The 22,596-nt window shown below is 38.4% G+C and overlaps 1 protein-coding gene across 5 annotated transcripts in view; it reads right to left on the reverse strand.

The window, feature by feature from the left end:
* WDFY3 (WD repeat and FYVE domain containing 3) overlaps positions 1-22,596 on the reverse strand; it is a 152,765-nt gene that overhangs the window by 20,999 nt on the left and 109,170 nt on the right. For all 5 annotated transcript variants that reach the window (XM_044428214.1, XM_044428213.1, XM_044428210.1 and 2 more), the window contains 17 exons: positions 22,362-22,522; positions 21,461-21,690; positions 19,421-19,530; positions 18,460-18,642; positions 17,648-17,805; positions 16,233-16,310; positions 15,156-15,383; positions 12,351-12,404; positions 9,504-9,672; positions 7,843-8,006; positions 6,116-6,264; positions 5,635-5,755; positions 5,211-5,296; positions 4,187-4,267; positions 3,140-3,194; positions 2,832-2,951; positions 1,763-1,880 (listed from right to left, as the gene is read on the reverse strand). In XM_044428214.1, coding sequence (XP_044284149.1) covers positions 1,763-1,880; positions 2,832-2,951; positions 3,140-3,194; positions 4,187-4,267; positions 5,211-5,296; positions 5,635-5,755; positions 6,116-6,264; positions 7,843-8,006; positions 9,504-9,672; positions 12,351-12,404; positions 15,156-15,383; positions 16,233-16,310; positions 17,648-17,805; positions 18,460-18,642; positions 19,421-19,530; positions 21,461-21,690; positions 22,362-22,522 — 2,265 coding nt within the window. The remainder of the gene's footprint in view (positions 1-1,762; positions 1,881-2,831; positions 2,952-3,139; positions 3,195-4,186; positions 4,268-5,210; positions 5,297-5,634; positions 5,756-6,115; positions 6,265-7,842; positions 8,007-9,503; positions 9,673-12,350; positions 12,405-15,155; positions 15,384-16,232; positions 16,311-17,647; positions 17,806-18,459; positions 18,643-19,420; positions 19,531-21,460; positions 21,691-22,361; positions 22,523-22,596) is intronic.

Consider the following 22,596-nt stretch of genomic DNA (forward strand, 5'->3'; position numbering starts at 1 on the left):
TCTGCATACAAATTAACTTTAGGTGGCCTATTCTTTATCCTTATTCCAATAATATTAATATTTTCCCTAATGGAAGTTCCAAGCAGCTGTATAGGTAGAGGAAATATTAACGGGGATAAAGGATCACCCTGCCTTGTACATTTGTAAAGTTTTTTCCCAGATTCAAATCCATTTATCATTACTACTGAACATGCACTTTTGTACATTTTTAATAACTATGATAAACAGCTCATCCAGATTCATCATGTGCATAATAATGGAAAATATATTTCCATTTCAGCCAATCAAATGCTTTAAAGCACCTCAAGTGAAAGCACAGCCATTTTTGTTCCTTCAATTTAACTTTACAAAGAAAATTTAACCCTCTGCACATTGTTCTCGATACATAACTCCCTGGCATGAAGCCATGTTGATCTGTATGAATATATTGAGTAATAAAGGATTCAATCTTTGGGCTAACATTGGTAAAAAATATTTTGCTCTGGATTTAGTAATGTAACTGGCTGAAAAATGGAAGAATTGTCACATAATTTCCTTCTTTGAAATAGATAATATTCCTATGAATTTTCAAGATTCAGGTGGTTTATTTCCAGTAAGTGTTGAATTATACCTTTTTGAAATGATGCAGAACAATTTCTTACAATTTTTGTATAAGAACATACCTTATACAAAACCATCTATAAAACCATCAAACCCCAGGGTTTTTCCTTTTTATATTTTGTAATGATTATTTTGACTCACTAGATGTTACTAGAGAATTAAGATATTGTTTAAGATTTTCTGAAACTGGAATAATTTAATACTTTTTAAACACTTTAGATACTTTGTTGTGAAGTTAGCAATGTACCATCTTTTGTTTTAATAAAATAATTACCCTTTAGGCAACTTTCTCTATAAGTTGTAAGCTAATAACTTGGAATTTTTACTTCTACATTCATCATAATTCTGTTTTAAATAGATCATTGTTGCTTGGTTTTTGCTTGCATCTAACACTTCTAAATCTGGTTCTGCTCATATCATTTTCTTAGAGCTCGATTTCATGTGTTTCTCTGATACTATCTTTATTCTAGCATACAACCCTGAAGCCTCCCAAGCGGATGTTGAGACAGTGATGCTATTTTCTTGCGTCAACAATTCATCTCTTAAGTTGTTTATTTATTTCGCTTTTCATACACCTGAGCCTATTGGTGCTGAGTCAAATGCAAGGCTTCATTTGTTGTTTTTTCCTGTTTCTTTAATAGTTATGCTAATGTCTCTTTAAAGAGCTATCTTTAAATCTGTTTGCATGCCTTTCCTTAATTTTTCTCAAAGCTTCTTCATATCTTCATTTAGTTTGCTAGCCACTTTAGTTTTCCTTCTTTTCATTTTCTCAAATGCCGTATTTCTTCCACATTCATCTGAAGAGTCTGATAAACCACTTTGATCTTCCACTTCTTAAGAGACATTCAAGCCTCACATTTGTTTCACTTTCTTTTCTTTATCTCCTCAGCTTATCCAAATATTTATTTGATGTGCTGTCTTGACTCAGGTTTTGGTTTTAAATACCAGCAGGCAGGGAAAGGAGCAGTTCTATTATGCTGCCATCTCTCATGGCAGCAAGCCATGCCACCATCTGATCACTATTATAAGCCAAAAGAACAAAGCATCTAACTGAAGTCCAATAAACTTTACTGACTTTTTTTTTCAGAAGGCCACATTTTAAAATTAAATAAAATAGGGGAAAAGTTGCTGCACAAGCAGGGTTCCTCCACCAACCACTTACCATTGGGATCTTCCCAGTCTTTATAACGCTTCTTATACTGAGCTAGCCTCTCATCAGTCTGGGCCCCCATTGGTTTGGCCAAATTTCTAAATGTCTTTGGGTTGGTGAGATCCAATTCCTTTAAAATGAAACAAGAAATAAAGCCCATTCTTTAAAAATGTATTTCATTAATGCCTTTTCTTTCTTTTTCAACATTTGTAATGACTCAGTTAGTGTAAGCTGCTCAGGTAGGCCCGAATTAAAATGTTTTTTTCAATGTTCATCTATAGAAGATACTTTTTGTCTTACTGAAGCAAACATAAGCAGGACAAGCCTCTGGATTCCTACTCACAAGCAAGCAGGACTGGATCACTCAGCAGCACTTTCAGAAATAGTATATCGAATAGCAAGCTGTCTATGCGTCTATTCAGAAGTAAACATTAGAAGCATGTTCTGCAGTCAACACTGAGAAAGAGAGCCTTCTTCCGTGCTAAGCAGGGAAAAGTTAGTCCCTGCAGGGCAGTGGGAGAAGGGCCAGGGGAAGAAGCCGCTAGGCCATATCATCAATCATTATCAGGCCTATGAGCTGGAAGATTCCCTCGCCCTGTCTTCTTCTCCACATATCATTTTCAACTACTCAACTATCTGGCTTGATCTAGAATGTTTTGATGGGATACTTGTTCATAAGGATTATTTAAAAAAGCAATACGGACACTTTTCACCATTAACTCAATGGAAAGTGATTGGAAAAATTCATCCCAATGCACCATCATTGCACTTGGATGTTTGACACTCCCCTAAGCTTAGGATTCCATCTGGTCATCACCCTTGAAAGAGGTCATTCTAAAACTGAAGCTTTATGAAGTAAAAGAAACAATTGGCCATGTTTTGCATTAAGGGATTCCTGGTCTTAGCAATGAAGTTACATTTGAGATTACAAGATGCTATCATCAGATATAAGCCAACAAAGAAGACTTGCAAAATTAATTTGGGTGAATGCAGGATTTTAGAATTCCTGAATAGGTTTCTATTTTGGAGAATGCAGGCCTTTCTGACCTGACCCAGCATATGGCGGAGATTTGGGGCTTACCTCTGAATCATAGTCTGCAAGGATCCATGGGAAAACAGGATATTGCATGAGGTCATTATAGGATCGTCCAGCCAATGTGTTTAAATGCATCAGGTACTGGAAATTACTGATTTCCCCTCTCTTTGTAGAGAGAAAACACAAGATAAAACACAATTTGAATTAATTTCCTAGCATTAAACTTTTAAATATTTATTTTTCTACTAAAATATGGAAACAGAATGTAACAGAACATTTGGTGCCAAAATTACATCTCCAAATAGCTATATCAACTTATTATGATGAGAAATCAAAATACTTTCTATACGTACCTCCCACCTTTGTGTCACTGATTTTTCCCCCACTAGGGTGCTCAGCAAGCCAGACCTATTGAGAACCAGGATAGATCAGTGTTTCTGCTGTTTAGCAGCAATGTATAAGAAAAATATTAATAATTTTTCAGACTGAGTCAAATTTATAATTAAAGACTCAACTGTTCTCTAAAGTAAGTGAATCACTACCAGCTGCATCCATACATAATCACAAATAGTTATATAACCTATAGATGAATAACCCACAGTGAGGGAGTTCATTTAAACCTTCCCTAAATGGCTGCAAATGCCGGTGTCTTTAATATGTTTGTGTTTTCCTATTTTAAACTGTAACTCACCTTGAGTTTACTGAAAGATATGTAATATATAAATGTGGCAAAAAATAAGGAAATATTTTCTCACATGTGGAACAAACTCAATTGCCCTTCTGCATACAAGAGTTCGTCATGAGTACTGGTGCCTTGGGAAGCTTTGAAACAGGACCTAATTTCTTAATGCATGGGATTCTCTTCCTAGGAACATTTTCAGGAATGCTTCAGAAATAATTCCCACATTAGGTTTGTGGGGATTCACCACCACCACCACCAATATTTCAAGAAGGAACCCACTGCAGGTCAAAATTAAAATTTTATTTACCTTTCTGCTTTTACTTATTTTCCAAGTTCCCAGATTTACTTAGTCATGAAAACAAACAGTAGGCATAGCGAGGGTTCAACTGTTTAAATGCTGGGATCATAAAATATCTTGTCGTAAGTAATACTGGCTATGTTTTCCCATTCTGAGAAACTAAGAAACTATGATTAATAGGTTTAGAACAAACACTGCTCTGTCTCTTTAGACAAGGATATTAAGATACATCTTTATCCTGAAGTCATTTATCATAGTTTCCTGGTAAGGATGAAAGAGGGAACTATAGTTAACAAAAGATGCTCTGGTTTGTTTACCAGCTCATACAAAGAGGTCATGTATGTAGCCATGAGGCACGCTCATATCTGAGTTTAATCCTTCCAAATGTATTGCACAGAACAGTAGAACATAAATTCTTACCCTTGTTCTACACTGGTGTTTGGTCGCTGTCCAGACACAGACTCTGAGCTGTCAGTTAAAGATGGAACTACAGCCAGAAACCTTTTAGAAATTAAGATAACGTAATCAACAAAATATGCTCCAATTTGAATAGGATGGTGAATACTCTTATAATGTTAATAAGTTAATTAGGCAATTGTTTCAAATGTTAATTATATTTTTAATAAACATAAACCAGTAAAAAATTGGATAGCACATTCAAAAATGATGCTCGCATGAAGATGAAGGAGGACATACTTATTCTCCAGATTCAAGAGAGAAATACAGTAAACTATTCAATGAAATTAAGAACAAATATGTATGTATTTATTTATTTATTGGGTCACAAGGAACCTCACCAGCCATTCATCTGCCCTTTCAGGCAACTTTTCAGGACCTTTTAGAAGGAAGGGAGGTACATTGAAGCTTCTGCCACTGCAGCAACTAGGCAACATACACTGTGCCACAAACTAGCCCTGTTGCAACTATGGAAGAATTCACTAGTTGCAACTTGCAGCAAGTAATTCAAAAAGTCTTGAAAAGAGGACAGTCAGTCAGTAAAGCTTAGGAACTTGAACAGCACTTACAGATCAACTCTGTAATCCAGAGGCTAAGTAATATTTAGTAATATTTCCAACAAGATACATTTAATAGTGAGGAACACTAAAAGGCATGCATAGAAAGCCCTTACATCTGTAAGTAAGTAATTAAAGGTCTTCTGCAAAACCTGTGTACCTTATCATTCCTTTTTAAGTAGATGACAAGACCAATGCAGATCCTCCGGTGGATCCTACTATGTCATTCTTTTGTGAACAGCTGTGATAAGTATTATTTTTACCATCTGACTTATAATTTTCTAATAATTTACCAATCAAAAGCCGTTTTGTTCTTTTGGATCATTGCTGCTTTGTTTTCTTTGTCGTTTTTGGTAAAGGATTTTGTCAAAAGAAAAATTAGGAAATCGATTTATCCAATATCTTTAGATGGTTAATTGAATCTATAATACCTTTGGTAGACTTTATTTTTCACTCCTTTCTGAAAAGCTAGAAGGTAGTTACGTCCATCGGCTGAGAATACTTCAACAGCAATTGGCTGCAATGGAAAAATTAAAGTGTAAAAGGTTGTCAGACCATGTGAGAGATTATTGAGGGATTTCAAAGGTGCAATTTAGACACTTCTTTACCTAGTTAAGAAATCAGGTTTTAGCCACAAACACTAAGATGTGAGCCTAAGATTATCCCCATTATCTCTTTTGGTATTTGCAATGCACTAAACCATCCCAGACCAAAACATGTAATTAAAATAAGACTATAAATTATAGACAATCCCATCTTTGGGATGTTATGCTAACTTAAAATTCAGAAGGAGATGATTCCAGATAATTTCACATGTTAAACAAACTCCAGTTATGTAAGGAAAATTGTCATCACCTGCAATAGGTATCGTCTCTTATGCACTTCCTTGATATCCTCATATGCAAAAATACTGCAGGTCCGTTTGAGTTGACTTGGGCCCTGTCGTGCTCCCCTGGGTATAATTGGCTCATGCATACTGTACAGAAGGAAAGATAAAATGAAAGCTGCATGAAATTATAAACCTGTAATTATATGAAATAATTCTCATTTATCCCACTTATTTTTACGACAACAGTTCATTATATTATCATTGTGAGCATTATCAAAACCATGATACTGTAATGAGGGCTACGAAGAGATTTTCCTGCATGTTTCTATTTTGTTTTTGTTTTTGTTTTTTTTTTTGAGTTGTAGCTAACTCAACTCAAAGTTTTTTTTGAGGTTTTTTTTTTTGAGTTGTAGAAAAATGGGAAGACTTCTTACAATACTGACACTGTAAATTTCTTTCACAGATACCTTCTCATGTATTTTTCAAAGAATGTCAAACCTAACTCACTTTGGAGGCAGGGTCTCAATATCCCGTATTTCTCTGGTAGCAGTCATGGTAAATCCGTCTATCACATAAAAGTGCTCTTTACCAAAAAGAAGGAGCCCCTCACTGGTGTCTAGGCCTTGAACCCGAGCACAGCGGTACATGTGTTGAATCTGTAAAAAGAACAATCAAAAGTAGATGATGTAATAAGGTATGAATGTAATTATATCTGATTTATAGGCCCCTGAAGGGAAGGCCCTCATATTTGGAAGTAGATTCCATCAATACTGGCAAACATTAGACACCAGGTGAGAAAATCTGACTGTGGCACAGGATGCAGTGAGACAAAGGACAGCCAAAAAGTGTCTCCACCCCCTCACATCCCAAGAGTTCTGCACAGACCTGACTATTTATCAAGAGCCAAATACAAACTAGGCTAACAATTACATCTTTCTGGGAAGCAAATGTGTAGTATCAGAAGACAATTCTAAAGAAGCTGCAGCAATTCCCATTGGAATTGCTTATACAAATTCAACAAAGTGAAATTTTATCTTGTTGGCAGTGCCTGGGGCTTTGGCTTTCATACCACTAGAACCAAGGAATGGGGACAAATGCAAAGAAGCAAATAAATTGTAAGAAGTCTATTTATTACATGTTTTATTTAGTTCCAGAGCCAAATGACTCTTTCCCAGTTAATGTCATCTTGATTCCATGGAATCTACCAGCAAAACCTTACTAAGAGTTTCCTCAGGTATTCAAAGTAATCTACAACAGGAACAACTTATATTTGAGTACTAGAATTGCTTTTTTTTTTTTTAAGGGGTGGGGGAAACAGCCAAGTATGAAAAAACTAGAAGCTTACAGAAGTGAATCTGATGTGGTGATGCAGCAACTGGTGCAGTTGGAAGGGAAGTGGGCAGGAGTCCTCTCCTCTTATCCTAGGTTCCAGAAGGGGCAGGAGGACTCCCACCCACTGCATGATGCTGAGCTAGGAAAGTTTCTCTCCAATCTAGGCCTTGCACTATGCAGCAAAGCCCACGTGTGTGATGCACAGAGACCACAATGAAGAACACTGAGGATTGATGTTACTGCCTTTAAAAGAATGAACTACAGACGTGTCTGATAATAAACCACTGTGGAAGGTTAGATTTCTTGATGGTGGTTTGATTACTTCCACTGCTTTCAAAATAACAGAATCTTCAGAATAGATAAAAGAAACTGCTAATGCCAATTAAAAGAGTAGCAATAATCTTTATAATGAAATACTACAGAGAAAACTCTACTTCAAAAAAGATGGGGCTCAGTATTTTTCTTCCAACAAGATCAATAAGATAACAGAGAATTAAATTCCTGGAATATAAAGTCAGATACAAGACATAATTAGCAGTAGAAGATGGAGAAGTTGTATTCTCACAACCAAAGCAAAAGCAGGGGCAGATGGTTTATGTGACCATGATCTATTCATACCAAAAATCAGAGTAAAATGAAAAGCATGGTGCCAAAATAGAACATGAACTCAACTGACCCTGCACCAGAACTGTGGACCCAGAAACATTATTAGGGAAAATGCAAAAAGACAATTCCTGTAGCAAAAGATTAGATGGATGACTGAAGATGCCAAAAGTTCAGAAATTCTTTTCATATAAGGGTTGAAAAAGTGTTGATGTTCTAATTTCCTGAGTTCCTGAAACATCCTATTTTGTGAAAGAAATTGGAGAGAAAAGGGGCATTCAATACTACAAGAATTATACCTTCTCTCCCTCTTCAAGCAGTCGAAGCAAAGTAGCATTGTCAGTTTTTTCTTCTTCATCTACAGAGCTACTCTCTGCTATTTGATCCTGCAGCTGCTCCTGATTCTCTTCATCACCACCATCAGGTGCAGAACGAGATCTCTTCAAGGGTGGCTTAACAAGACCTGCATTAGAATTGGTCAAGAAAATGTTTACATAAATGTACAAGTTTTCTGCAGCACTTTCTATCCCTACACACTTTCGATTTCTATCCCTACACTCAAGAGTAGTTTATTACTCAATGGTTTACTGAAAGGTAAATTTCTTTATTTATTAAACTCTTATTCCACACTAATAGTGTCATAGGACACTCTAGGCAGATTACAAAATAACAATTTATATGAATAACGGAGTAAAATTGCTATATACCAATAAAATAACACCAATAAAACAATATATAACAATATGTGACAATATGCCACTGTGAGTAAGGGGTGATTAGTTAAAACAATGTAAGTTAAAACAGTAGGACTATAAAAAGTACCATTGTATTGTATTGTATTATATTATATTATATTGTATTATATTTTTCCATTTTTATGCCATGCCATAACCCAAAGGTTCTCTGTGTGGCTTATAATACTGGAATATAAAAATATACATAAATATAATAAAACAATTGTGGATCATATAAAACAATAAAATAATAAAGCACCTCAAATAAAATATACTCACATATACCAGGAAACACAACCAACAAATTAACCAAAATTAAATTAAGATTTTAAAAATCCTTAACAAAATATAAAAGTATTAAATAAAATTAAATTAAATCAACCAAACACTTGCTTAAATAAAAAGTTTTCACCTGGCACCTAAAAGAAAGAACAGTAGGCACCAGATGAATATCCCTGGAGAGTGAATTCCATGGGCAATACTGCTGCGAACGCCCTTCTCTTAGCCCTTTCCCCTTCAATCTCCCTAGGGGAGGGCACACAGAGGAGGACATCCAAAGAGGATCTTAGCGGACAAGTAGGAATATATGGAGATAGGCACTCCCTCAGGTACCCTGGTACCAGGGACTTTTTATGTCAAAGACAACACTTTGAATTGGGCCTGGACTGGAACAGGGAGCCAATGCAGCTGACAGAGGACTAGTGTAATATGTTCTTATACAGAATAAAAGTCAATTATTAGATGAGATGTAAAGCTGGGTAAAGACCCCACTTCCAGATGACCTCTCCCAGCAGTTTCATGCAGATATTAAATGGTATGGGAGACAGTAGAGAGAGCCCTGAGGAACCCCAGAGGGTAACCACCATGGGGCAGAGCAGCAGTCCCCCAGCACCACCTTCTGGACATGGTCAGCCACATAGGATTGGAACCATTGCACTGCAATGCTTCCAATTCGCAACCCAGCCAACCTCTCCAAAAGGGCACCACGGCTGATGGTGTCAGAAGCTGCTGAGAGATCCAGGAGAACCAACAGGGTTACACTTCCCCTGTGCCTCTCCTGGCAGTGCTCATTCCACAGGGTGACTGGGGCAGTCTTCATCCTAACCCTGGCCTAAAGTCCAATGGAAATGGATCCATTTCATCCAAGAGTACCTGGAGCAAGTCTATACAAAACTGATGAGTCAGCAAGTATGCATAGACATGAATATATGCAAAAATGATCCAACCTTTAACTCTTGCAATAGTATCTTCACCATGCTCTGGTTCCTGCTGAGCAGCTTCTCCTTCAGAGCTCTCTTCAATGGTATCTTGAAAGACTGCAGGGTTTCCAGAAGCCAGGCGCATATAATACTCTTTGCTGTCATAGCTTATGGCTCTTCTGTAGCGAGCAGGTTTCTTAAAATAATAATTTAAGTAAAGTGTTCAATAAAGTCAACTCATTCCTTAAGTGAATCTATCCTTGATATAACTTGGTGCTGAGAGTCTGCATATCATCTTGTGTTATAGCTTGAAGCCGCCAACTGAAAGCTAATTAAAAAGCATCTTCCATGTTGCCTGAAGTGCCTGATCCTGCCTAATCTTGGAAGCTAAGCAGGGTCAGGTCTGGTTAGAATCTTGATGGGTGACCTCAGTGTATGATTCTATGATTATTGTTGTAAACCGCACAGAGAGCTTTAGCTATGGGCAGTATAGAAATGTTAATTATTATTTGAACTTTCATAGTGAATCAGTTCAATTTGGAATCAATCGGTTTCCACTGAAGCAATGATCAAAATGATATGAATGGTATGCAGTATAAAAGTTATCAGAATGACTTCAGTTACTTTGCACTACTAGAAAAGGACTAACCAATTTGCACTAATCTTCTGCTGTATTCTGACAGCAGGCACTATCTAGGGCACTGAGAAGACATACTTGCACAACTCCAAACTACTACTCGTAAAATGAAAAAGAAAGAAATCTGCATATAGCTCAGGCAGTTTTTGGTTTAAAATGAGTGGTGAACCAGTGACAGCTGTTTCAATGGGCCACTTAGGTGGCCAGTGATCTCTGAGGGAAAGGGAAGGGGAGAAAACAAGCCACGACTACCACAAAAGGGCTAATGACTGGCATGGGGACAGCAAGCTTGTGAAGGCTACTCCAATGTGCCGCATCAGTCCTTGGTGGAGAAACTCTCGATGTTAGTGGCCTGGATGAGCTCAGTAAGAGTGGCAAGGGATTGTGCTTCTCTTCCTGAGTGGCTCGCTCACTGTTTCCCTGTACCCATGATGGGGTCAGTTACCTGAGTCGTCAGTACAACAAGCCATGGGATGGCAGGGTGACTTGCTGCCCACAAATAAGACACTTTATTGGAAGTAGTCTGAGTGCACATGAGACGGCACCCCACCATGGCCAGCTAGCTGTGACAGGTTGCCATGCGGGGGGAACCCAGTCTGTATGTTTCTCCTTAGACTGTTGGGCTGAAATCCTAAGCACATTTTCATAAACTGGATCCATGATAAAATATGCTGCTGACTGCAGTGGCAAAAGAGGACTGTTTATGTTTTGCTGAAGCTCCAGTTATGTTATATAAAAAATCATTAATAAAAATGGTAGAAATGCCTTTTCTAGAATCCCATTGTTTCCCCAAACTTCTATTCCAGTCCTCGCCTTGTTGAGAGCAGTTGTGGAAATCTGCAGAATAGAGCCACAGAACCATTTCCTTAAGAGCTCAATTTAGTGCTGAATACATGACTGCTGACTTAACCAATGCTTAACATCTTTAAGGCAGCATAGTAAATAAAGTTCAATTATGAGTCAAGCTCTGATGTAGCATTTATGAAAATCACCAAATTCTGCAGAGATCTATTTAACACGCTTTCACAATAAGGTATTTTCTTTTTTACTTCACTGACTTTAAGCCCTGATGATTTCAAGAAAACTTATAACACTGGATGAATGGTTAAATTCCAATGGTACATTATATTTGCAATTCATTTGTAATGGTGCAGTTAAAAGTGCAGGAAACAAAATGTGATGGAAAAGTGCAGTATAAGGATTATGAAGATGGTAAGTGCTAGATCTCATTTCAAAGTCTATTGAAGATAATTAAAGAAATCAGTCAAAGCTCTTTTCTGGCTACCATCTAAAACCTTCAATAATTCTTCAGTTTCAGATCAGATTTTTACATGTTAAATGCTGACACAAGATAGTGAGTTGTTATACTAGCATTACAGACTTAATAGATGAGCTATGCAGAGAAAGTATAAGTTGACAAATTACTAGAAACCCCACTAATGGTCTAAAAATCTATCCCTTAATACATTTTTTTCCAAACATTGATTTGACAAGTATTCCAGGATGAGTGAAAGTTTATTGTACTTAGTGATGAGCAAAGTTATTTAAACAACTATTTGAAACTGGCTTTTTGTGATCTAGCTAGGATCATTTCCAGAATGTTTAATTTATATAATATTGAATCACCCTTCTCAAACACCTCATTTTAGAAATACCATGTTTCTAAATGGAAAAAGAATTAAGAACTACTGCTTAAAAGTTGTAGCACCTTTTCCAGATCTCTTTCACACTCTTTGCCAACTGTTTTAAAGGGCCACATTCCAGTAGGCAAATCATATGTTCCTGATATGGAGCATGCTCCAAATGTGTGGGTTAACAAAGAGGCAAACTGTAGTGATTAATGGTCCCATCTTGATATGGCCCCAAATAACCATTTGTAGATGACTGGACTATGTATGCAGATATGCAAACTGCCCATCACTAAACACATCACAGTCCATTAGTTCCAGTTCCAACCAGTTCATGTTTTACAGTGAGAACAGTGACAGCACAGCCCATCACAGCCTGTTAGTGTGCAGCACAGACAGAAAGAGCTACAGAGACGTCGTATTAGGTGAAGACTCGAAGAAAACACAGCCACACCCGCTTGAGTGTATTTAAAGTAAATGATTAATCCTACAACAGAATTACTGAGGAAGCACGTTGAAAGCCAACCAGAGAAGCCTTGTTAAGGTTGCCTAACATGCACAAAGAAGTTTATATCCATTTTGCCACCAGTGGATAGTTTTTTTCTTTACCTTTTGAGGAATGGTATCATCAGGTGTCTCAGGAGGCTTACTTGAGAAGTCAGACTGAAAATAGGGCATTAAGTATAAAAATATGAGGGGGTGGGGAAATCACATTGAGGAAGAATTATGTTCATGTCACTAAAACCTTATCAAGCAAAATCCAGTGAAAGACGGCTTATTTGCTGCAGACTGCACTTTATTTTCTGTACCAGGGCTTGCCAAGCAAAAACAATAATAATAATAATAATAATAATAATAATAATAATAGCACTATATTTTTGTCAGAATTAACACAAGGTCAAACTCTGTTTAACTGCAAACTTGATTAATTTTTTGAACCAACAATCTTGGCAAGAAATTCATATACAATATTTTAGCAGTACTATCAGTATTCGATCCACAGTTGATCCAATTAACATCTCACAGTGTAATTTTCATTCTGCACTTGCCTATCAAGTTCAGCCTGCAAATGTAATGAATAATTAGGAGCTGCTCCTGAAAGCATCATGTGTGTAAAAGTCATGTTCAGGGCTGGTCCCGACCACAAGGCATGTTACATCTCTTGCCTTAGGTAGCAGAAGCTGCAGGTGATGGATCACAGAGAAGAATACCACCAACTCTGCAGGGCCCCGCCTCTGTCAAAAGGAAAGTGACTTCCACCCAGCTAGGTTTCAGCAGCCATGGTATTTTCTTTTCCTGCATATGAGGAAGAGACACCGGGCCACTCTTTCCCCACCCATCCCCATTTGCTCCTACAGGCTTTTTCCTTCCCTGCTCATGATCCCATCAGTGGGTACGGATTCTGATGTGGTCACTTGAGATATACCCTACTCAGTGGTTGTGGCCCAGTGATGGAACTCCCTCCCCAAGGCAGGCCCCCACAGTGTTGAATTTTGGACAACAGCTTAGAAACATATTTGTTCAACAGAATGTAACATGGTTCTCGGATTGCAATGCTTTAAGATTTAATTTCAGGATTTATATTTTAACTATGTATAGATGATGGATCTTAATGATGCTGTATACTGTCTTAGACTCGCTCTGTAGAAGTGGAATAAGTTGGAGGAGGTTGTTGAGGAACAGGCAGGGAAGCCAACGGCAAAGGCTAGGAGGAGCGCCCCATAATGCCTGCCTTTCTACTGCGGAAGTAGAAGCAGCAGCATGTTTGCTTGCTCGCTCATTCTGTTTTTCTCTGCCCACCCTCAGCTCACGCAGAGAACCTAGAAGTGGGTGCTTAAACCTGCCATTTCAATTTACAACACAAGTCACTACCCCCACGTAAATCCTTCAGAAATGGGCATTCTAGAAGACAAATAATCCTGTAGACCAGCCTTCCCCAACCGTGTGCATTCTAGATATGTTTGGACTACAACAACCAGAATTCTCACTCTATGGTCCTGCTGGACGGGAATTCTGGGGGTTGCAGTCCAAGTGCCTCTGAAGGCCACCAGGTTGGGGAAGCCTGCTGTAGACTTTTCAAGAAGCATTGTTGCTACTTGCAAGCTCTATTTCAAAAGCTGGTATTTTCCAAACAATGTGGAATAATACTGACATGCAACTGATTTCCAGTCATCTTGTTGTCAGCACTGTAAAGGGCAGCTCAAGGCACAGTTTGAATATTTATGTTGTGTTTCACATGGATAGAGGGACTTCCCAAGAAGTATGTATGATGAAGGCTCTGCCAATTAATTTGCAGATGTGGTTGACAGTATGTTTATGCTACTGCCTTTCACTCCTAAATATCAAAGTGTCTTGCAAGACAGTAAGGTAATAGGCTACCCAACCTCTTAACATGTGTGGATTATTATAAAAGCCAGGTTCCTATTTCACATTGGAAAAACAAAACCACAGCAAAAAATGAGATAAATGACAGCATGAATATATTTAAGAAATCCGTATGTTCTTAAGGCTACTTATAGTGCTGTTCTAAACATGCCTACACAGAAGTGAGCCCCACAGGTTTCCATAAGACATACTCCAAGGTACCCATGTGTGTATAAGAAGGGCTTTCATCTGGTGTACGCACAAACAAGCACAGAAGTATGGAACAGTTTGGTAGCTGCTTTTAAAAGTGGTATTTAATTATGACTTAGATTGTCATGAAAATTTATATATTAAGATACATAAATAATAATGAGAATGTTTTACCATCAGGGCTGTGGAAGAGGTGCTCATAGGCCTTTCTAGCTCAGCTGCCAACAAACAAACAAAACCCAACTTGGCAGTGTGTATGTGCGTGTACGCATTGTTATATTGATTGAGGCGGTAAAACTACTTGGTATGCCTCTGATCACTCCTGCCTGAAAAATGAGCTCGTATTTTTCCAGCTTCTCAGATATCATTGATTAAATGAGCTCAATTTGCATAACTTGTAATTCACCAGCCTGGATAGAACACATCAGCAATGTATGGCAACCCAGCTAGAGACTCTACAAATTTCATAGTTCTGCTGTCTTGGCTGGACTACCGATATAGGTAAGTTGTGAAGCAGGTGTCCAGTGGCCTGGGAGTAACTTGGAGCATCACTGTTGCAGAGTGCTTGTTAAGACAGGGAACAAGCCACAGGTTGCTTTACTTCAGTGATCCTTCAATGGAGTGTCAATTAACGGGCTTCTGGAGGAACAATCTACAATAAGACAACCCACACACCTATAGCTGAATACTAAGAGAAAATAACTGTAGAATCGTTATTGGCCAATGAGTATCTGGTATCGTACATACAGGCAGGGCAATTAACATTTTTTCAATTATACAAACAAACAAACAAACACTGCAGCAGACTACAAATATGTATTCTGACTTCACTGCACTTACCAACATATTTGTCTCATGTTCCGTATCTGGCATGTAAGGATATTGAATGTAAAACATGTCATTTCGCACCATCTTCTTCCTCATTCGACAGGGTCCTTCTGTCATCTCCAGCATCCACTTGTCCAAATGAGAACCAATGGGAGGGCCCCACAATCCTCTCTCTCGTAACAACTCGTATTCGATTTGACACCATTCCTCTGTCACATACTTCAAAGCATTTTGCTGACGCTGAAAAGTACAAAATAGGTTAATTGCTACAAAATGCTAAATAAGTCATAAATGCACGCAGAATCTACTTAGCTATCTGGTACTGCAATTCTACAGTGAGCATTTCATAAGGAACGGCAGTAAAGAAGCAAGAACAGCCTGAAACTCCTTGCTAGGTTTGGGATGAAACCCTCTAACTGCATATCCAGGCTGTCCTGCTCATTCTTGGAAGCTCAAGTCCCAAACTTGTGAGCTGCCCCTTCAATAGTTTTTGTTATTATATAGTGCACTACCTGCAAGAAAGGGTGACTGGTGCTTGGTTATTTATATCTAAGAAGCTGTTCTACCATTCTATGGATGTGTGAAGCTGCCTTATCCCAGTATTGCCTACTCCATCATTCTATCAGCTTGCCAGACTCTCAAGCAGAGGTCTTCCCTATCATCTGGTACCAGAATGGGTTTCCAAAGATTGCAGCTGGGTCCTTCTGCATGTACCCACTATTACTACTGCCAGGTCTTCTCTGTGTGAAGTACAACATGAGGAACAAACTTTGGTGAAACTGGTTTGAGTCCTGCTAACCCAACAAAAGTCACATTGTATCTATGATGCCAAGGAAGCACCCAATATGTTATATTTTGGCAGATCAATGTCTGAAACTTCTCTGCAGGTGTTTGAGGTGTATATTGGTCTTCAAGTGCAGTGTCCACAGAAAATCTAGAAACACTGGACAAAACCTATGACTGTTATCTTAGGAGACAGTCTCCGTATGATGCCCCTTGACCAACAAGACCAACTAGAAAGAAGATTAAATACAATTTATTATTATGCATCTAAGATAAAATCAGTACATTTGATTACTTATCATTTACCTCTTGATATTCTTTATACTGCATGTCTACCAAGTCCCGAACCACTGCTATGTGAGTAAACATCCACTGAGAGATCTCCTAATGGCATAAAGACAAAATATCCACAGAAATGAGTTCACACTTAAAACAGGAGCATATAAAATATTAGTATCAGTATATTGATTTATATACTGTCCAACAACTGAAGCGCTCGGAGCAGTTAAAAAAGATTTGTAAAACTTAATAAAATATAGTGCAAGCACAATAAAACATATAATTCAGTAAAAAGAATTAAAAGGGAAACTAAAAAGCATCTCAACAATTAAGCACATTTGTTATGTTCAGCAAATTAGACCACTACTGGTATAAGCTCCCCTACCATACGCCTTGGAATAGAGGGAAATCTTAATGTAACATCAGAAGGATAACACTGCTGGCATCAGGGGGTCTCGGTGAGGAACCTGTTCCATTAGCAGGGGGCTGCCACTGCGAAGGCCCTTGTTGCCACCAACTGAGACTCTCTTGGAGATTGTTCTTGGAGACGGGTCACAGATGTTGAGCACAGGGTCCAGGGTGACTTAGGTTAGGAGTGGTGCTCCAACAAGTGCAATGCATAAGACTATAAAGAGGAGGCAAGCTGGAGCCAAGAGCCCATCTAGTCCAGCATTTTGTTCACTGAGTAGCCAGGCAGCTGCTCATAGAATCTCACAAGCAGGATGAGTGCAATAACACCCCTCTGACCATGTTCCCCTGCTGTTGGTATACAGGGTCATATTGCAGTCCCAAGCTATGTGAGGCTTTATAGGTTAAGACCAGCACCTTGAATCTGGCTCAAAAGCATACAGGCAACCAACATAAGCAAGCCAGAACAGGGTTGTTCAAACCTTCTGGGTCCCAGTTATTAATTTGCTGCTACATGTTGTACAAGCTGGAACTTCTACAGAGTTTATGTTGGCTTTTGTAACATAGTTAATCATCATGATGAAACTACTAGTTCTGATACGGAATTCACACAGCATTTTACAGGACAATTTTACACTTCCCTATTTAGAAGTCCTACGGAGTTCAATGAGGCTTACTTGTAGCTAAGTAGACCTCAGTTGCCTATTTACTTTGACAGTCTAAAATTGAAAGCAGTTAACTGCTTTGGTAAATTAAGGTCATGGTATTGCCAAAGACATCTGAAGTCAATGGTGGAAAACTTGTGACTCTCCAGATGTAGGCCAGGGGTGATGGTGTTACAGTGCAACAACATTTGGGGAGCTGAAGATTTCCCACCCTCCTTTAATCATTTTGGGCCTTTTCAGAAGATGTTGGAGAAAAGAAAGGGATCTAACTAAGAAAAGTTAAATCACAGAACAACATGCTTTATATACAGGCGGCGGGGAGGGAGGGGAAATTTGGTTTTTCTTTCTTGTTCAAATACAATAAGATACCTGTGTGGATGGATTATGTTTGTTAAGTCCACTTTCTTTTCTGTTTCTTCTTGATCCAGTGAGTTTGGAAAGGCCAAAGCCACTGCTGACCCGTGAAAGTTTTGACTGTGTCGTTGGAACCAATGCTTCTCCTCTACTGATGCATTTCTTTTCATGAGCTGCAATAGTAAAAGCTTTTTAAAAAACACACACAGAATTACTGCAGCCTATTATTCCCATACACATACAAAATGATACCCATAAAAGCAGTAGGCCAATCCAGATTGTAACACACTGCCAAGGTATTCTAGAAATTTTCTCTATCACATAAGCTTTATCACATAAGTTTTAAACACACATACAATCATGTTTCCATCCATAGGCCCAGATAGAGAACATAGGAAATGGCCTAATACCATTAGGCCCGACAAGCCCAATACTGTTAATACTGCCTGGCAACAGGTTTCCAAGGTTTCAGGCTGCAGGTTTTCCTATGCTACCTAGAAATGCTATGAAAGAAAGACTCCCAAAATGAGGGTGCTGCTCAGCCCTTGCATATTCAAAACTGGGCTTTCACTGTATTGTGTATAATTAAGAAAACACACAAAGTACTGAATAACATCTTTAAAAGAAAAAAGTTCTACTGAACATCACTGTGTGAATGATGCATATTATTGTGCTAATAGTTCCTTATGCACAATAAATGTAAACTGTTTCAGTTCCATGATAGAAGAAAGATGGGATATCAATGTAGTAAAAAGAAATAAAATCAAATGTGAACAAGCCATGGAAGAACTATTTAAGACAAAAATATTTTGCACAGTTACTCTTACCCAAATGATTCTGCCAACACTTTAAACTGGCTTCTTCCACAAGAGGTTTTGTCGCTGCAATGTCCACATGGCCTCTTTCGTTGACAGGGAGGGATACTTTGAATACCTCCTCCAAAACCTGCTTCTTGCTGTAGATTAGTTCTGTCCATACACGATTTATAGCCTTTAAAAGCAGCTGCCGACCTGAATATGTGAAAATCACACAACTATGAACAAATACCAGGTATAGTAGAGCTACAGAGTGAGTGGGAAGTAACCAAGATAGATGTGTAGACTGTATCTATCTTGAAGTTTGAGTCTGAAGTAAATGGTACTTTAATGCATGAATAGTATACATTTGCACTGCTAACTAAGGATACTGACTGATGGTGTTATATCAAAATACTAATATAAAGGCAATAAATGCAAACTTGCTTCAAGCTACTAACACTTAATTGAATGGTTTCCTAGGAAGTGTGATGTTAATGATGGGACAAGGATGGAAAATCTGTCACTCATCTGGATCCTTTAATTTTCTCTTTCTGTAAGCTAATAGAATTTTAGCCACTTACTGCACTGCTTTTTAAACCAAAATTGTAATACACCTTGTTTTCTAGCACATGTTGGATTGTAAGTCATTTCCCATGAGCTACAGGAATTAGACCAAATCCTAAATATTGTTGACTGCCACTTAGCAGGATCTGCTCAAAGTAGATATACAGGCTGTCAGCTACCTATATAAAATAGATATGACTGGTCAGCTTAAAGTACTAAACACTGCTTACTGTCAGTAAGGTATATCTTGGCCTACATTTCAATACAGAATATATCAGTTTGTAAACTCTACTGTTTATCATGTGTAATCCTTTCTGCATCATTCATTGTATAAAATACCGTTGATAAATAAATAGCAGAAAAAATAGGAAGACAATGAGAAGCAATACATTAGGTGATGATATTGCCTGACACTGCATGTTATTACCTTCACTAACATCTTGATTGTACACTCCATCTGGCTCAATGTCAGAAGGGATCATGATGTGCCAAGTGGTCATTCTTGCTTCTGCTTCCAGGCCAAACCCATCAACACTGCTGTAAATACATCCAAAAATGTTAGAAATTTGGGAAGGAAGGATACTGACTTTGGAAAAGGGAAAGGGCAGTGAGAAAAGAAAGCTAAGTGGAAAGATGTACAATATAATGTACAGAGTTCAAACATTTAACCACATTTTCTGAGTCTCTCAAGAGACTCATACTAGAAAAAGACCTTAAGAACTACTTAAAACTAGGGAAAGCCAGATCTTGCACAGCCAAGACTTTGTACTGAAGCTCTGGGCATTAAAAGCATAATGGTACTGATGATCTATGAAGCATTTGACAGATTTTGGGAAATGAAATTTCAAAAGAATATGGAATCTAAAATGCATTAATATTTAAAAATGTGTGAAAGGTGATCTGGACTTATAAAATGCTATTTTCAAACACTGGATCTTTTCAATATCACAGTTACTTATAGTTGGATGAGGTACTTTATTGAGCTGTAGACTTCTTAAGAATGTGCCATGATGTTGGCCCCAATGAAAACATCTAATCTTAGTTTGGCTAAGAACTACCAGAAATGCAGAAAAGCAACTGAGTCATGTGCATTAAGGGATGTGTGTCTTATCCAAAGATCACACTCCAAAGTGGGGAAACTCCCCTGCAGAGTTATACTGGAAACATCCTAAGAAGGGCTGCATCCTGTTTCAATTTTTTTCTCTATATGTGCCACCATAATATATAGTTTATTGGGCAGAAGGCTTTCCAAATAAGCTCTGCCAGTCCTCAAGCAGCACCTGAATAAGAACTGACCTGGACAATCAATAAGATGGCCAAGGTTCCTAAATTATACCACATTAGCTAGCAGGTGGGAGACAGCATGTCTAAATACTGCCATCCGTAAAAAATTCCAACATGTATATTTAAAAAAGGATGTTCAGGGAGAAAACTCGACTAGAACCTCTCCCACTGACATTAGCTGTGCATACAGAAGTTTTTATATCAGCAAAGTGGATACAATCAATCCCTCATATACCATGGGAAGTGCTACAGTGAATGAATACTAACACTTGGAAAGGCGTTTATTAATACCAACATCTTAAAAGAGAGAGATAAATGTGTCTTTGTCTCAGGGCGATTAATCATCCCTTGCCCCCTTGAGGTTTGCACATATGGTGAGGGGAACATAAGGACAATTACGAGCAAGGCTGCTTCATGCATTTCTGCAAAACCATGTTTTATCATACACACACATTCTACTTATTTACAGACTTCAAACAAGTAGAGGATGCTCACAGAAGGCATGCACGGAGGAGGAGAAACACCGATGGCTAAATCTGGCTGAATTTGACAAGAGGTATGCCAGATATGTGGGCAGGGGCATCCTCAAGGGCATCATGGTCAGCCACCTGCCAAGACCATACAGCCCTGCAGGGACCCACTGAAAAGTGTCCCTGACTTGCTCCTCCTCTTCATCACTGAGACCTGTTTGTTCACCTGCCTCTTGAGGAGGAGGACCTGCAGATGCCACTGCCTACTGACTATCAAGCAAACAATTGGTAATAATTATGAGAAACTGGATAGGAGCAACTGCAGCTGCTGACAAGAGCAGCAAGACAGTAGAATTCCTGAGAGGTGGGCCATGAAAGGTATTGGTCAAGGGCCCTCAAAACCCGACACCAGCCCTGCACACAAGATCTAGCACTGGGCTCAAGAATCTGTTGCCATTTCTCTTTACACTGCATATCTCTGTCTTTGTCTAAACTGAGTCTTTGTATGACTGGAATGCGATTTCTAGAAGAATCTGTTCCTTTACCTTGCCTCATCTCCAATAAAGTTAAATGGCAATGGAGATAATGGGTTACAACTTATAAGCCCCCTCTGCAAACAAGACAGATGGAGGTTAAGCACCTGATAATTTTGCAAAGTAAACAATTAGCTAAGTTAACACATATATGAACAATGAGCATTGTGAGGTACAGACCTCCCTACATGCAGATTAATCAGGCAATGGGCCAAACAGCTGATGAACTCTTGGTCATGATTCCCAGGTCCCAGGATCAGTGTTCGATTTACAGTGAGCATCCTTAGAGAATCGAGGAGAGCAACTTGCTGGGGAACTGTTTTGTGTGGCCTTGAGAACTGGTATAAGATGGTCCTGTTCAGGCAGTGATATACAGCATCCAGTGATAATCCCTGAGATCTTCTTTTTGACTAAAGAAACAAAGGACACAAATGAACGTGTTCAACAATAAAACCTCTCTATTGCCACAAGTGCTACTACCACATTTTAAAAAATACTGCTAGCGCATTAACCTCCTCCACTTAATTGGAGTCAAGAGTCAATTACTTTGAAATTAGTAACTTAAAACATGACTGGAATAACTACTAATGGTTTGTTTAAAAAAATATTTGCCTCAAGAGTTTAATTAATAAAATGATTCTGTATGTATGAGAAAAGAAAAATAAACCTTTCCCAAGGGAAACGAGGACCTCTGCTTTTTATAAGTTTGCAGAATTTTCTCATATCCAGAACATCTGTGGAAGTCAATAAACCTCCTGGCACTATCCAAGCTTGTGCACAGTAGGGCTGTGCTGCCTGGTCTGCTGTGAAAGCTGAGAAAGTTGGCTCTAGCTGGCAAAGTTGTTGGTGCTACTGATGCAGCTGAAGCCAACAGCACCATTTTTAATGGTTTCCTATTTTATTTCCATGGGATTTAGGTGCAATAACTATTGAGACCCTTATATTTAAGAAGATTCAAGGTGGTTATTTGGACAATGCTTTAAAAGAAACACGAGATGATCTGTATTGCCCATAGTGAGAAGCCTTAAAAATATTCAGTTAAGAGGGCCAAAATAATTACAAGAAGCAGCAGCATGCATACCTGTGCAATTAACTGGATTATGAAATCTATAAGCAGCTTGGATTCCTTATTGAACATGCCTTGCCAAAGTTTATCCACCACACGCTGAGTAAAATAGAACACATTGTTTACAAGCACCTGGTAGCTTCCTCCACTTGTAATAGGCAGAGATGCATCCTCACCTAAATGATGACAGCATTACAATAATGTATAACAGTATTTAGAAAAATGTCTCCATCTTGCCTTTCAATCAAGC

The sequence above is a fragment of the Varanus komodoensis genome, unplaced genomic scaffold (assembly GCF_004798865.1).
Source record: "Varanus komodoensis strain SLA01 unplaced genomic scaffold, ASM479886v1 scaffold2, whole genome shotgun sequence".
NCBI classification, from domain to species: domain Eukaryota; kingdom Metazoa; phylum Chordata; class Lepidosauria; order Squamata; family Varanidae; genus Varanus; species Varanus komodoensis.